General features: G+C 30.8%; 2 protein-coding genes across 7 annotated transcripts in view; one reads left to right on the forward strand and one right to left on the reverse strand.

The window, feature by feature from the left end:
- Positions 1-14,217, reverse strand: part of LOC110995954 (A disintegrin and metalloproteinase with thrombospondin motifs 16) — a 98,278-nt gene that overhangs the window by 11,684 nt on the left and 72,377 nt on the right. For all 6 annotated transcript variants that reach the window (XM_022263408.2, XM_022263407.2, XM_022263404.2 and 3 more), the window contains 5 exons: positions 12,617-12,712; positions 10,778-10,907; positions 10,038-10,145; positions 4,335-4,470; positions 2,875-3,004 (listed from right to left, as the gene is read on the reverse strand). In XM_022263408.2, the coding sequence (XP_022119100.1) occupies positions 2,875-3,004; positions 4,335-4,470; positions 10,038-10,145; positions 10,778-10,907; positions 12,617-12,712 (600 nt within the window). The remainder of the gene's footprint in view (positions 1-2,874; positions 3,005-4,334; positions 4,471-10,037; positions 10,146-10,777; positions 10,908-12,616; positions 12,713-14,217) is intronic.
- Positions 814-2,135, forward strand: LOC123690081 (homologous-pairing protein 2 homolog). Its single transcript, XM_045632773.1, has 3 exons — positions 814-1,161; positions 1,564-1,822; positions 1,976-2,135. Exons 1-3 carry the CDS (start codon positions 939-941, stop codon positions 2,106-2,108), a joined length of 615 nt encoding a protein of 204 aa, XP_045488729.1. The 5' UTR covers positions 814-938; the 3' UTR covers positions 2,109-2,135.

Raw genomic sequence — 14,217 nt, forward strand, 5'->3', positions numbered from 1 at the left:
TAAAAATATAACACCATTTACGACCGCACATTGTCGAAAAAATAAGATAATGTTAAAAATTAATAAGATATGCTGCAGTATATTTGGTCTACTGCGACTTCCAAATCTATTTAGAATTTATTACAATATTTCCAAACAGGTAAAAAATTATTACCAAATTATTATGACATTTTAACTAAGTTTTACGCTTAAATATTTTACGTAAAATTATGTAACAAGAAAATAATAAAATTGTAAGTAAAAAATTGAAATCTTAAATAGAAAGGAAATTAAAACTGCATTTTCATATAAAATAAAGACATGATGTCATCGTCTTAGATATTTTACGAGCAATCTATTATGTTAATGAAGATATGATGACAATCATGAATCAATATTACGATAATATATTTTTTTAATTTTTTTAGGACAACATAAAACGCAACTCAACACAACGTAGTATTAAATAAGTATATCAAATCACATGATATTAAACTGAACTGTAACAAAGCAATATTCATTATTTACATTAACACCTATATTCCAATATTAAATTGTTAAAATTTTGACATTTATACCGCCAAACATGATTGCCGCGCTTTTTATTATTACTGTTTTTTAATAACCAATAATAACAATATAGAGCCAATAATTATCTATGATAATATATAAATATATTCTGACAATTCAACATCAAAATACTGAACATTTTCCAAATAAGTTATGACTTAAAGGTCTAGGTTACCAGGTCATAAAATTAAAAAAAATCTGACAATTCAAAAGATTGTGGCAGTTTTCATAAAAAATAATCGCATTATTCCCCGCGCTTTTGTGTGCGCTGTTGTGCGGCTGCGCGCCATTTTGTTACATTTTAGAATGTCTTGACATGTTTTGACATTTCTCTTAACTTAATTTTCAGATTCATTTATGTTAGGTTTTTTTCTAAATAGTTTTTGACAATGGCTAGTGAAGCTGTGCTGAAGTATTTAGAAGATACGAATAGACCGTATTCTTGTGCTGATGTTACCGTGAACCTGAGGGGCGCGTTTTCCAAAACAGTAATACAAAAAACTCTTGACGCATTAAGTGAGGCGGGAAAAATAAAATGCAAATTGTATGGAAAACAAAAAGTGTATGCTGCGATACAGCTTGATAATAACGAAGGCCCTAGTGATAATGAAGGTAATAGCTTAGTTGTTTTTACTACTATTTATCGCAAAATATAAATTTATCTATAAAATATTTTTGTTAGAAAGAGAGGCAACAAATATGGAATACTACATAAATAATACTGCAATTAATTTTTAAAAACTTTTATTCTTATTAGTAGTGGTTCAAGATTGTGTTTTAACTTTGATATATTATGTATATTATAAGGTAAATAGATATATAAAAGTTATTATCTATTTAAATATTATTAACGTTTAAAGGTAAGGTTAATAAGGTCCGATATAAAGGTACAACAATTTTTTTAAATCGATTAAAATCCTATGTGAGTTTAATAAATAATAATTAAAATAAAGTTGTAATAAATAAAATATCACTCAATAAGATTGATTAGTTTCGTCTTAATTTTTTTTTCAGATTACGATACCAAAATAAAAGAGGTAACTAAAGATTTAGAGGAAAATAGAACAAATTTAAAAACAATAGAGAATCGTTTAAAAACATTGTTGGCGACACCAACTTCAGAGTCGGCGAAACAGCAAATAGATGATATTAATAAAAACGTAGAAACTATGGAGAGAAAACTCGCAACACTGCGAGATTCTGTTGAGGTTATTAGTGCTGAGGAGAAAAAGACCATTCTTAATCAGCATGATAAGTATTTACGTGAATATAGGTAAAATGTTTATCTTTGATTCCCAGTTTATAAGATATTTAACCTTGCATTAAATTTTTGCAGATTTAATTAACAGTAAATACTGTTATTTTTAATAATGTCATTATACAAGTATAGTGTGTGTAATATTTTGAATTATTTTATATGTTTTAGGAAACGCAAAAGAATTTGCTCTGAAATGACAGATACAGTATTAGAAGGGTATCCGAAATCTAAAAAGAACTTTCTCGAGGAACTTTGCATAGAGACAGATGAAGCGGTTGACTTTAAACTTACGTCGCAATAAATTAATTTTATTCCTTTACATTTTTTATTCCAATTTCTAATTTCATATCTTATATATCTGACAGACGCTGTCCTGTACACACGTCTTACATACAAAAAATATTTAAGAAAGCAAACCATTCTCGACTCCAATGAACACACAAAAATTTCATCAAAATCTATCCAGCCATTTAGGAGTTTAATTACGTACACATACACAGAAGATCTAAATATAATATATACCCTGTGTTTATTTGCTATTTACATAAATAACCTCGCCTATTATATTATGCCAATAATACTGCAGTGCCATCTAACCGGCTGATTTATAAACCTAAACCATTCTGGGCGTTGCGCCCATACGGCATACAAAAAAATAATTCAAATCGGTCCAGCCGTTTAAGATGAGTTCAGTGACAATTATATATTATACAAAGATTATGTAGCGTTTTATTTAAATGTATATAAAGGAAGCAATAATTTCTACTTGATGAAGTTCTACGTGTAAATAAATAAATTAATTAGCGTTTAATGACAATATATTACTATTAGGCACAATATAATGAGCGTAAAGTATTTGTATTTTCTTTTCCGGTCAAATAATTATAATTTCGTATTTATATGCTTTTTGTTGTAATTCAGTTCACACGAAAATTTATCAGATTGTTTTTATTGGCAACCTTTATAGTTGCCTTCTTAATCATTAAGATACTATAAATAATGACATAACTAAAATAAAAATGACAAAAAGTTCTTATGGTTTACTTAAATTCAAAGTGTTAACTTACCCGAGAAATAATAATACCAGCAATTGAGATTCGTATTCTGGGCCCTTTAAGCAGTTTGTACCTAAGATCGACTCCATTCCAGAATGACACGAAGTATCGTTTAATTTGTAGATTGTCTCCACCGTGCAACCTGGAATTTTCAACATTGAATTGATTGATATAAGATGAAACGATTGAAGCAAAGACAATGTCTATCAAAGGAAGTCTTATTTGCTTGGACACGCAAGATTGGTGCACCAAATTTATTATTCAATAGTTTAGCCATCTCTTAGCCGAAACAGTTTTTCACCACGGATCTAGGAGAATTAAATGATGAAGTGGTGATGGCAGAAAGTTTTAATATTTAACAAAGAGTTTTGTTTTGACAGCAATGTTGACATTTGACCCATTGTCAACTAAAAAGTAAAACATTCTAAAACTCATAGTAGATGTTTAGGAACAATTTAATGAAACTATAAAATTGGATATTGATCGAACCTATATCTTCTAATATATAAAATTCTCGTATCACCGTGTTTGTAGTTAAACTCCTCCAAAACGGCTTGACCGATTCTCATGAAATTTTGTGTGCATATTGGGTATGTATGAGAATCGGACAACATATATATCCCCCTAAATGTTAAGGGTAGTCACCCCTACAATTGTTTTCTATATTTAGATATTTTTTATGATTCAACATACAACCCTTAATTTTCACCCCTCTACAATTAACCCCTATTTTTTATTTGATAGTTAAGGACTTAGAGGTTTGTCATTAGGGTAGCGAACCAAAATTTTCCATGTTGGTACTAAACTATGTGTACAAAAAGGCAGACTAGGCATTAAGAAGAAACATAGTTGGCGGGGCATCTAGTATTATATATTAGGATACGATAACAAGCCCTTGGCAACTTCATAATGTTATGACATTTAATACCCATGTTCTAAATTCAAATGAGGTCAAACACTTCGCTTTAAGCATTAGGTAATAATTTTAGAATTATACATCTGTATAAATTATCCTTTTTCATACATGTTACGTGAAATTTGATATTTGCAAATCAAGTTTTGTTTAAATAATGGTACATTAAAGTGTACATTACTATAATTAATGGTTATTGGAAATCGAAAGCCCATAAAAAGCCCCATCAAAGTTATGTGACAATCGTAATATTTTTTTTATAAGCCTGAATTAGAAATTTTAAAATCTAGGAATTATCTACGTAAATATGAGTACACGAAAAACACATTAGCCTACTTTAAGCGTGTTTTTTACAATACTAATAGTAAAAATTAATATTAAAAAAATATATAAAGCTTATGGTTGTTGAAGAGTATTTCTACACCAATCACCGTGAAGCGACGCTATCTAACATGCTGTAGCTAAAAAGAGCTCACAAAAAACTTCAAAGTTAAAAAATTAACAAGAAACACGTGTAATAAATCTCAACAAAACCATAAATTATTTTTAACTAAAATACCTGTATCCGTCATAGTCAACAATGACGAGTATTTCCGGGTAGATGACGTAAGGCGCTTCCCGTTTCCGCCGGCTGTGAGAGTCTGTGGAGCGTCGCCGCCTAAACCTTTTACTGAGGTGATCTGGCTCCATGAAAGCTGTAACAAAATATATTTTAAAGCTTTGTTGTCTATATTTATTTACTCTACGGTTAGACAGCATGATAACTAGTTGTAAGAATAATTCGTATTTTTAAGTTATGTTATAATTAAAATTATGTTGCCGAAAAAAAAAATATTTTCTATCTTCAATATATGTATAAATGATTCGTTGGACACAAAAAGCTCACATGTGCTGGCACAACTAGCTCACCTAGTAAAACCTAGAGAGCAGATACATGAATATGTATGTTGTAACAATAGAAACTTTTTTTAACAAAAATCTAAAATTATTATTAACTTAATATTATTGACTTAAATATCTTAAGCTATAGACTAAATTTGTCATGTCACACATATTTTATTAATTTTAGCTCTGATGGCAATAATCTCCAAACATATTAATTATATTCGTTAGTTTGAAGCGACGTTATTTTGTTTTTTAGTATTATTGATAATTTGGCATTTACGAATGGCGCTAGGAGGCAAAGTATTATTTATGTATTCGAGCTTTAGTAAACCTGTTTTATGGTCATTTTATTGTAAAAATACTGTCTGTGGTTAGAGATATAAGAATAACAGGTGTTAAACTCACATGTCGCTAAGCGTTCCATAGATTACAAATTTTAATAAGGTTTTATGTTCAATGAATATATTAACTCTCTTTCCTGGGAATACAATACGTCAGTCCAGGCGAACGCTTTTTAAGTCAAGATTAAAACGTCGGATAACTAAAACGCTTTTGAATTTTCATATAAAAAAAAACATATACGAAGATCTGGATTAAACCAAATAATCGTTATTTTATCATAAACGTTGACAAGCGTCAAGGTGAACGGCTTTTTACAAATTATCGCCGATAAAATATTTGTAAAAATCTAATCATCATAAAATTATGTTCAACAAAATGAATATATGAATTATAATCAGGCAATTGGAAAGTTCACGGGAATGTCACGTGGCAGAGGAGAATATCCTTTATTGTAAATATATTATATATCTTGTTAAAGAATTTATTGTTCCCTATAACACATATATCCAAAGACATTTGCTTAAAATATTTGTATGAAAAGTCTTAGATTTATATTCAGTGCCTGACAATTATCTGTATATGTAGATGTTTTTAAGTATTCATCGTTAGCTTCCTGAAGTATATTTGGCCATCGCAATCTATTGCGTGCTTCTTGCGTTCAACTTCGACCACCTATTGTTATTGGTAGCGAATTCACTAAGAAGGAAGTTGGAGTTCTGTCGTCCGCCATTCCCATTTTACATGTTTTCATACTAAATGTAAATTGTCAATACGCAACTGGAGAGATTTCTCTGATTTATTTATATTTATATTATATTATATTTCTGACATATTTTTTTAATTAATGGTTCGCTATACGCGCTGTAACACGTACATAAATTTGAGACTCACACCTAAAAAAGCGTAATTGTTTTATTTATTTTAATTCCTTTACGAGCATGGTCGTTAAGCATATACATTTTACCAGTTGGCGGAATATGAATTATGTCTATGTTCAAGTTCTTTCCAAACAAGCCTTTAAAATAATTTCCGTTGGAATCGAATCCGGGTTTCTCAGCCATGATGATGACGCATTATTATTTCAAGCAATAGGTTAAACATATCGTACAATGAAAAGATTTTAATTTTGAATTAATTAAATTAGGCGGTTTTCCCAGACTTCTATAATTATGGATTATCAAGTTTATGTCGTGTCTGGTGAATGTATAATGATGATGACGTAATGTCGACAACCTTATGACCTCTTCTAACCGGTCAACTATTGAAATACGTTCGCTTAAAACATTCGACGGAGAAGAGTATACCAAATAAATAATAATAATAACATCGGAATAAACCCATTTTAAAAAGAGGTAACACGGATCTATCAGTTTGCATGCCGAAAAAGCTGTTTTGTCAAATGCGGCAAGAATATCGCGCAAATTTCTACTTAATATTATATATAAAATTCTCGTGTCGCGGTGTTTGTGGTAACACTCCTCCGAAACGGCTTTCCCGATTCTCATGAAATTTTGTATGCATATTGGGTAGGTCTGAGAATCGGACAACATCTATTTTTCATCCCCCTAAATGTTAAGCGTAGTCCACCCCTAAATATTTTTTTAATTTTTATATATTTTTTTTATCAACGGTATCAACAGCATTAAAAAATACATATAAACCTAAATTTTCAACCCTCTACGATCAACCCCCATTTTTATTATAAATGATATACATGGCAAAACGACGTTTGCCAGGTAAGCTAATAATAATATATATTTTTTTAATATCTTCGTCCTTCTCCCCAAGTTTTTGTCTTTGCACTGTGCCACTCTCTGCCATGCACTTCCTGCTGTTTCCTTAATATGGTGCACCCACCTTCTAAACTGTTAACCTCTCTTGCGTTAATTGTAGCTAGGGCACCAGCTTAGTACTTTCTTGTTCCACTTTTGAAAGTTAATTGCTATAAAATGAATGAATCAAATCACATCACTCAAAGAGTGTCTACGTCTGGCTATACTTTCAGGGCGTAACTCTGACAATTTACAAAATTGCCTTTAGCCTGAGCGAGTACAGCTTCGATAGGTATTATAGTATAATATTATTATATAACACAAAAAGTTACTAGAATAGTATCTAACATGTACTACATGTAGCGTTCTTCGATAAAGACAGTCGTATACATGATTTATAGTAGAAGAAACTATGGCTTCAAATTATAAAATCACTATTACTCTCTTAGACATTTATTTTCCATCTGTTCATATAAAACCTGAATAATTAAATTGAATAACACATCCTTGGGCCCCAATTTCAATCTTCGTCATCTCAGACATATAGGCGACTATATATAAAATTAATTAAAACTGGAAAACACAAGACCACCTTTTTGAGTAATTATCATTCGCGAAAACAAGTTTTGTTGCCATATTCAAACGTACTAAGAATAAACGTCAAATTTGTCCAATATTTAGGAAAGTGAGATAAATATCTCGGTCGGTACTCTACATCTAAATTGTTTACAAGCTTTTAGTATTACTTAGGGCGAACTCGACGAAGTAGTAGTTATTAACACATAAAAAAATAGCACTACAACCTTTATAGAAAAATTTGAAAAATTTCTGTTTCATAATCATGATTTTTAATCTAATTGGCCATGATATAAGGGTTGCCAAGGGCGGCCTTATCGCTAACAAGCGATCTAGTAATCGATATAGACTGCCTAAAAAATCGCGGGACGACCCATGATGAAACTCCGCTGTAAGTATTAATCCCTGAACACTCTCAATGATGTGCGGTAGAAGATGCAGAGTGATCCCACATCTATACAATGTGTTCTAGTATAGCTCCAGGATCGCTGACGAGGTATCAAATGAATAGATCGCATTTCTTTCATTCTTTTTAGTCTTTATCTTGCAATCAGTCAGCTAGACTGTGAGCAAATGTGTTACAGCTGTTAGGCGTTCAGAGAAAAATCTCCATAGAGACTGCTCCTCTCTGTCTTCCTGCCTAGCTCCAGGATCACTGACTGAGGCATCAAATAAATCGATAACATTTTTTTATTGTACTGAAGTATCCACCTATTTAATAATTACGTAAAAAATTTAAAAAAAATGGTGGTATGATTTTTTTACTATTAAAATGTTCTATCACTTTACAAAATCTAGCTAATACATGCTAATGAGATTTTATCGTGTTATTAAATCAATTAACGGCAAATCTAATTAATACGTGTTGGTATTTAGGAAATCGAGTTGAGGTGATAAATCATTGTCAAAAAACCTTTTTAGTGATTTTTTTGGCAATTAAAATAATTTTTTAGGTAGATCTAAGATTTTAGAGATTTTTGCACATAAAGCAGGCGATCGACTGCCAACCACAATGCTTAGACTAATTTTAAGTTGTTTTGATATTCATACCGATTTCTTTAGAAGAGCTGATTTTATTATTACTAATTGTAAACGAAAAAAAAGTTATGTAATTGAAATTCAATTTATTATACACAATCATTTATTTATTTTTATTTATTATCAGTACTATTGCAATAGTTATAACTGAAATAATAGCCAAATTGTGAAAACTAGTATTGGGATTGAAGATTCACGTTCTCCAACCTTATTTTATTAACTGTAGATGATTCCTATTCTAAAACTTTTTAAAAAATACCCAATAATTGGAATTGTGACGAAATAATTCACCATTTCGTTAGGTATGGATTCTTGATATTTGAATTTCATCTCTATAGATAAAAATTATAAATATCATTTCAGTCGTTCAGTCAAGTCAACATAAAGTCAACTGCTATCGACGTTTTTTTGACAATAACATGTCAATAAATTACCAATGTTTACACGGAAAAAGTGGGTACGGACAAATCCTTATAACACGGTATAAATCTCTATTTAAATTCGTGTCCTTCACTGGTACATTTGACAGGTACGACAAAACAAAATGGACCCTAAAAATCGCCCGCAATATTACACGTGACCACTAGATGGCAGTGAAACACGTGCTTCATTAATTTTTATTATCTGTCCTCCTAGTAATTAGGAATTGACATTTTAATATTCCATTAATTAACTGGTTTAAAATTTTGTTATTTGTAATTTAATTTCACTTAGAAAACTGGTACATATAAATTTTAAAGTCATTAGCGAAATAGTATTTTTGTTATAGCAATAAAACGTTTTTAATAATTGTAAGGTGGCTTCTTTTTTTCTAAGCGACGGGTTTTAGGTTATTTTTTTATTAAATGCTTAATCTTAGTAAACTAATATAGACAAAATAAATAGACAAAGGTGTACTAAGACGTTAGACGAGACTAACAATTAAATAAAGCGATACTCTTCTTTAATAAAATAATATAAAACAAAAGAGGCCTGCCTCTGGGATTTTATTAATAAATTTCAATAAATTAATTAAAAGCCTTTTAATAAATTTCAGAAATGTATTTTAAAAAAAGCTGTGTAAAAAGGCTTTCTATAAAGTTAGCGATTATCTAGTTGATAAAAGGGCCTGGGAATAGTACTGGGCAGGCTACTTCCAATTAATTTGCTATATTTTTTAAAAATAAGTATTGTTTGATGATTAGCTTTTTTTAAAGAGTACCGAGAGGTTTTTACGCCGGCTTTTTCTCTCCGCCTACACCCTCTGTCTCTTGCCGATGAGTAGGGATACCTACAAGTTCAAATTAAATGACGTGGAGTAAGTGATACCTTGATGATCTTATGTTCCAAAATAAACGATTTTTTTTAAATATAGCAGTATTGGCCTAGGAGCTTCAGCGTGCGACTCTCATCCCTGAGGTTGTGGGTTCGATCTCCGGCGGCAAAAAACGTCAACGGCGTGTGTCAGGCTGTGTGGAAGCTGATCACCCAGCCTAGTCGATATTACATCGACGTCCGATGATGAAACTCAACATATATCGCGGAATTAACTCTACTGTTAATTAGAAAAAGCTTCCTTTTTATAGGTTTAATACATTGGGCGTCTAATTAATTATTTTTTAATGAATTAGGCACGTTTATATGTTTATATATTGTATCAGATAACTTACCATAGTCGCTTTCGTGGTCTCCTGTCTCAGGATCACGCTTGATGATGACATGTTGAGCGCCTTGGAGCTTCTTTTGTAATTCTTCTTGGGCGCTCTTATTTCTCTTAACTAAACATAAATTACATTAGTTTTCTTATCCTTCAATAATATATTAAATGTATAGCAAATTATTAATATATAACAATTCTAATTGTATCGTACAAAATATTTTATTAAAAATTATGAAGTATCAGTTTAATATTTTTTTTACTTTAGTTAACAACACAGATTATAAAAAACAAAAGAACTGAAGACCAAGAGGCTTCTTTGAAAATAAATTATTACTAATGTAAAATCCCCAATAAATGATCATGTATCAGTATATGATAACTCTATGTATTTGTATACATATCTATATTAACACTGTTTATACACTGGATACGTACTAATGATGATATAAATAAATAAAAAAATGCGTTTACTGCACAATACGTTATGTGACAGAATTGCCAACTCAAGTTCTAATATGGAACTATTAAACGAATACATCAACCAATAGCGTGTATTTTTTACTCGATCTGCCTTTCTCACTCTCTCTCAATCGGTCTCAATCGCTCTCTCCCTTTTCTTCGACAAAAACGCTGCACATCTCCGTGACGTTCCGAAAAATTATACCCTCATGCGCCTGAAGAAGTTTTACTTCAAAAATGAATTAAACAATTGAATATTGACATTGTAAATTAAAATACATAGTGTAATACCTAAGGGCAATCCTGTGTCAATGGAAACCATGTCAGCCATGCTACTAGGGTCCAGGAACATTTCGTCGTCAGGTGCGGTTATTGAATCAGGAATAGGCCTGATCAGCAGGTCGTGACCGATGGAGCCTTCCTGCGAAATAATTGTTTAACGTTTTAAAACCTTAAAACTACAGATATAATAATAATAGCGTACGGTGGTCGTAGGTTTGTTTACCGGGGAAACTAGTTAAACTTTAAACTAAACTAGTTTGGATTTTTTAAATTTCTTTTTTGCATAATAGTTCTATGGCTAATACTGACTTATGAAAGCATTGGGCAGACGCTATTGAACCGACTTGAAAAAGAGAGGTTTCTCAATTCAGTGTGTTCAGGCATAACTTCGTTTATAAGCCGATTTTGATGATTTTATTGATGGGAAAATACTCGAAGGGTAGTCCGTGATAGGAAACTGGATCTGATGATGGCACACTGGAGCAATCGAGGGTCACGAACATAAAAAATCGAACTTCTGTTCAAAAACAAAAAACGATAAGATGTTTTTTTTTAATTTTCTTTTACAGATAAAAAAAAGTTCTCCTCCCATTTCGGGTTGTACCCTGAGAATTGCTCGATTAACTATTACGCTAACTGTTCTATACCATAAGTAATAAATTAATTGAAGTCACGTATATGATCTGCATCATACAATATCCATACAACATGAAACAATGGCCCGCAAGTGGATTAAGGACGGTTGCGAAACACACCACAATGCCGGGAAAATATTACTTGGCCATTGTGTATCATATGACCACGAATAACGTTTAACAACGGAAATTAAATATTATCTGTGGCTTGTCTACAGTACAAATAACACCTCTTTGCTTTAAAACTTTTTACATTACGTACGTGGGTGTTGGTAAATAATAAAATAAATTGAAACTTAAATCCATTGAGTATTATTTAAATGTGAAATATTTGGACAACTATAAGATATATATAAGTTTTTGCTAAAAATACGCAAAAAAAAGAGTTCTCCTTTTACACAATTAGGTTTCCGGACTTTGACAATCTATTATCTAATAATTAATATAAAATATATCATCAGATAGAGATCATAAAAATATAGACTGTTTTATTTTAAAGGATTTCCATATTACGTTTGTGATTCTAGTCATGTCTAGGTAATCCCGCGTATCGCAAATGACATTCCCAACTTGACATTGACACGTGCCACATAAACATTTTTAAATCTTTAATAGTATATTTGTGATGGTATGTATGTACGAGCTTTACGAGGCACGTCAATTTGATGATTAAAACATGGCTTGTATTTATAGACAGATATTGCGATTAAATTCATTTCGTATCCGTATTATTGTCTATAACATTATCACAACATTAAGTTTGCAGATCTGAAGATTTAACTAAGATAAAATAGTAATTAAAACGAAACGAAGTAACGATAAATGGAGGTTTTAACAGTAAATTTTATCAATAGAATTTGTATTTTTAATGTTTAACGAACTTTATTTCTCTTTACAAAAAAAATCTTTTATTTACATGACAAACTTAATATTAATATATATATACGAGCGAGATACACGTCGCCATTAGCCGTCTCAATTTTAGTCAACAGTGTTACCACATGCATGTTTACTTTTTGAATTTGTCAAACACATCAATATTGCGAATTTTAGATGGTAATTGATTAAATTATTGCATTTTTATATAAAACTTTCATTATTTAAAGTTATTCCTGAGTAAACACGGTAATACATATTTATTTTAATGAATGCACAGCAGAGCAAAGCCAGCGAATAATTCAGAACACATTTTAATGATAAAAATTCAGCTTACCACAACAAGTTTTCCATGCTTCGGGTGTCGTCGAATCAACAAGGCAGCTCCGTTCTCATCATCATGATACAATTCACCCAGGTCTTCTTCGCCTTCCTAAAAAGAGATGTATTATTAATATATGTAACTCGTGAAAGTACTGTTTTTCATTTATTCTATTATTCTTTATTACTCAATATGTCATATGGAACATGGTGTAGTGGTTGTACCTCCTTACAAACATTGTGTAAAAAAAACTTGGCGATTAAAAAGAGTGGCGGAGAGTTTATTGCCAGTTCTTCTCTTCTGTTCTACGCACTTGATTTGAGAACTGGCAGTAAATGTAAAATTAGATTCATTTAATATTTCTTTTTTTTTTGACGTTCATAAGTGTACATTATATTACCTATATGAATAAATAAATTTTGACTTTGACTTTGACTGAAAGTCATACTTAAATTAGAACAATTTTTAAGTTAACTAAACCATGGTGACACTCTTAAAACTTTAACCGTCATACCCCTAAATTATTGACGTGACAACGTCTTATAATTCGATGGAGTCGGCTGCACACACGAAAAAACATGACGCATGCGGCGTTACCTCTGTTCCATTTAAGGCTTAAAGTGCAAGCGAGAGCGCGGAACGAGCGACAAAGAGGCACACTCGGTTGCGTTCGGCAGCGTTCGTTGGTTAAAAAATTGACATAATTGTATCTATGAGTACAAATTCATGTAACTTGATCATTCAATTGTGATTACCATTTATTCCATCTCTATATATATAGATCCAAAACATCTATCAACAAAATAAAATTAAAATTTTATTTTGAAAAATGCAACCGTAAATATAACCAAAAAATAAAACCGTAAATTAGTATTTTCTTATGAAGTGGTCACGTTCAAATATCGTCAGTAAACCGACTTTAGAGACAACAGTTTTTATTTAAATTCAGATTTTAAGGTTTAAAACGACCAATTTGAAAGCCTGAAACAATAGTCGGAAACGGTAAAGGTTGTATTGTTCCTAGATATTCTGTTGTTATATTTGAAAATGCAATTGCATACAATGTAGAAAATTGTTTTCTCACTATAACGTGAAGTGCATAGTCATTTGCCTGCATTATGAATTACTGAAACGGATTGTCAATATGGTAAAATATGTTTTTACATGTCAAGGTTTTGTGACGAAAATACTAATTTAACGTTTTTGAGAATTTTATATTCACATCTCCCAATTGTAACATTCTATCGTAATTACGTAATTTATTTAATTTAATTTTTAAGACGTAAACCAAATGTTACACGAACAACTAGCCATGGAAATACAATTTTCATGTTACTTTAAATATATAAATAAAAATTATTGACAGTTTACAATCAATATTAGTATTTTATTCGTAAATTCATAATTAAATTTTGGTAGCCATTTTTATCTATCATCCATATGACGTTCTACATGTACCGCCAAAACTGTGATAAAATTAATTTTGTGTCCTCTATAAAATGTAGGAAATTTTAATTTGAAATACTTTTTACGTAATTTCATGTTTCGGTACTGGTTTTTTGTCCCCTCTGTCCAAACAGAGAAATAAGTCAACAATTGAACTAATCTAGGTATTG

This window comes from Pieris rapae, chromosome 20, assembly GCF_905147795.1.
Source record: "Pieris rapae chromosome 20, ilPieRapa1.1, whole genome shotgun sequence".
In the NCBI taxonomy this organism is placed as follows: Eukaryota; Metazoa; Arthropoda; class Insecta; order Lepidoptera; family Pieridae; genus Pieris; species Pieris rapae.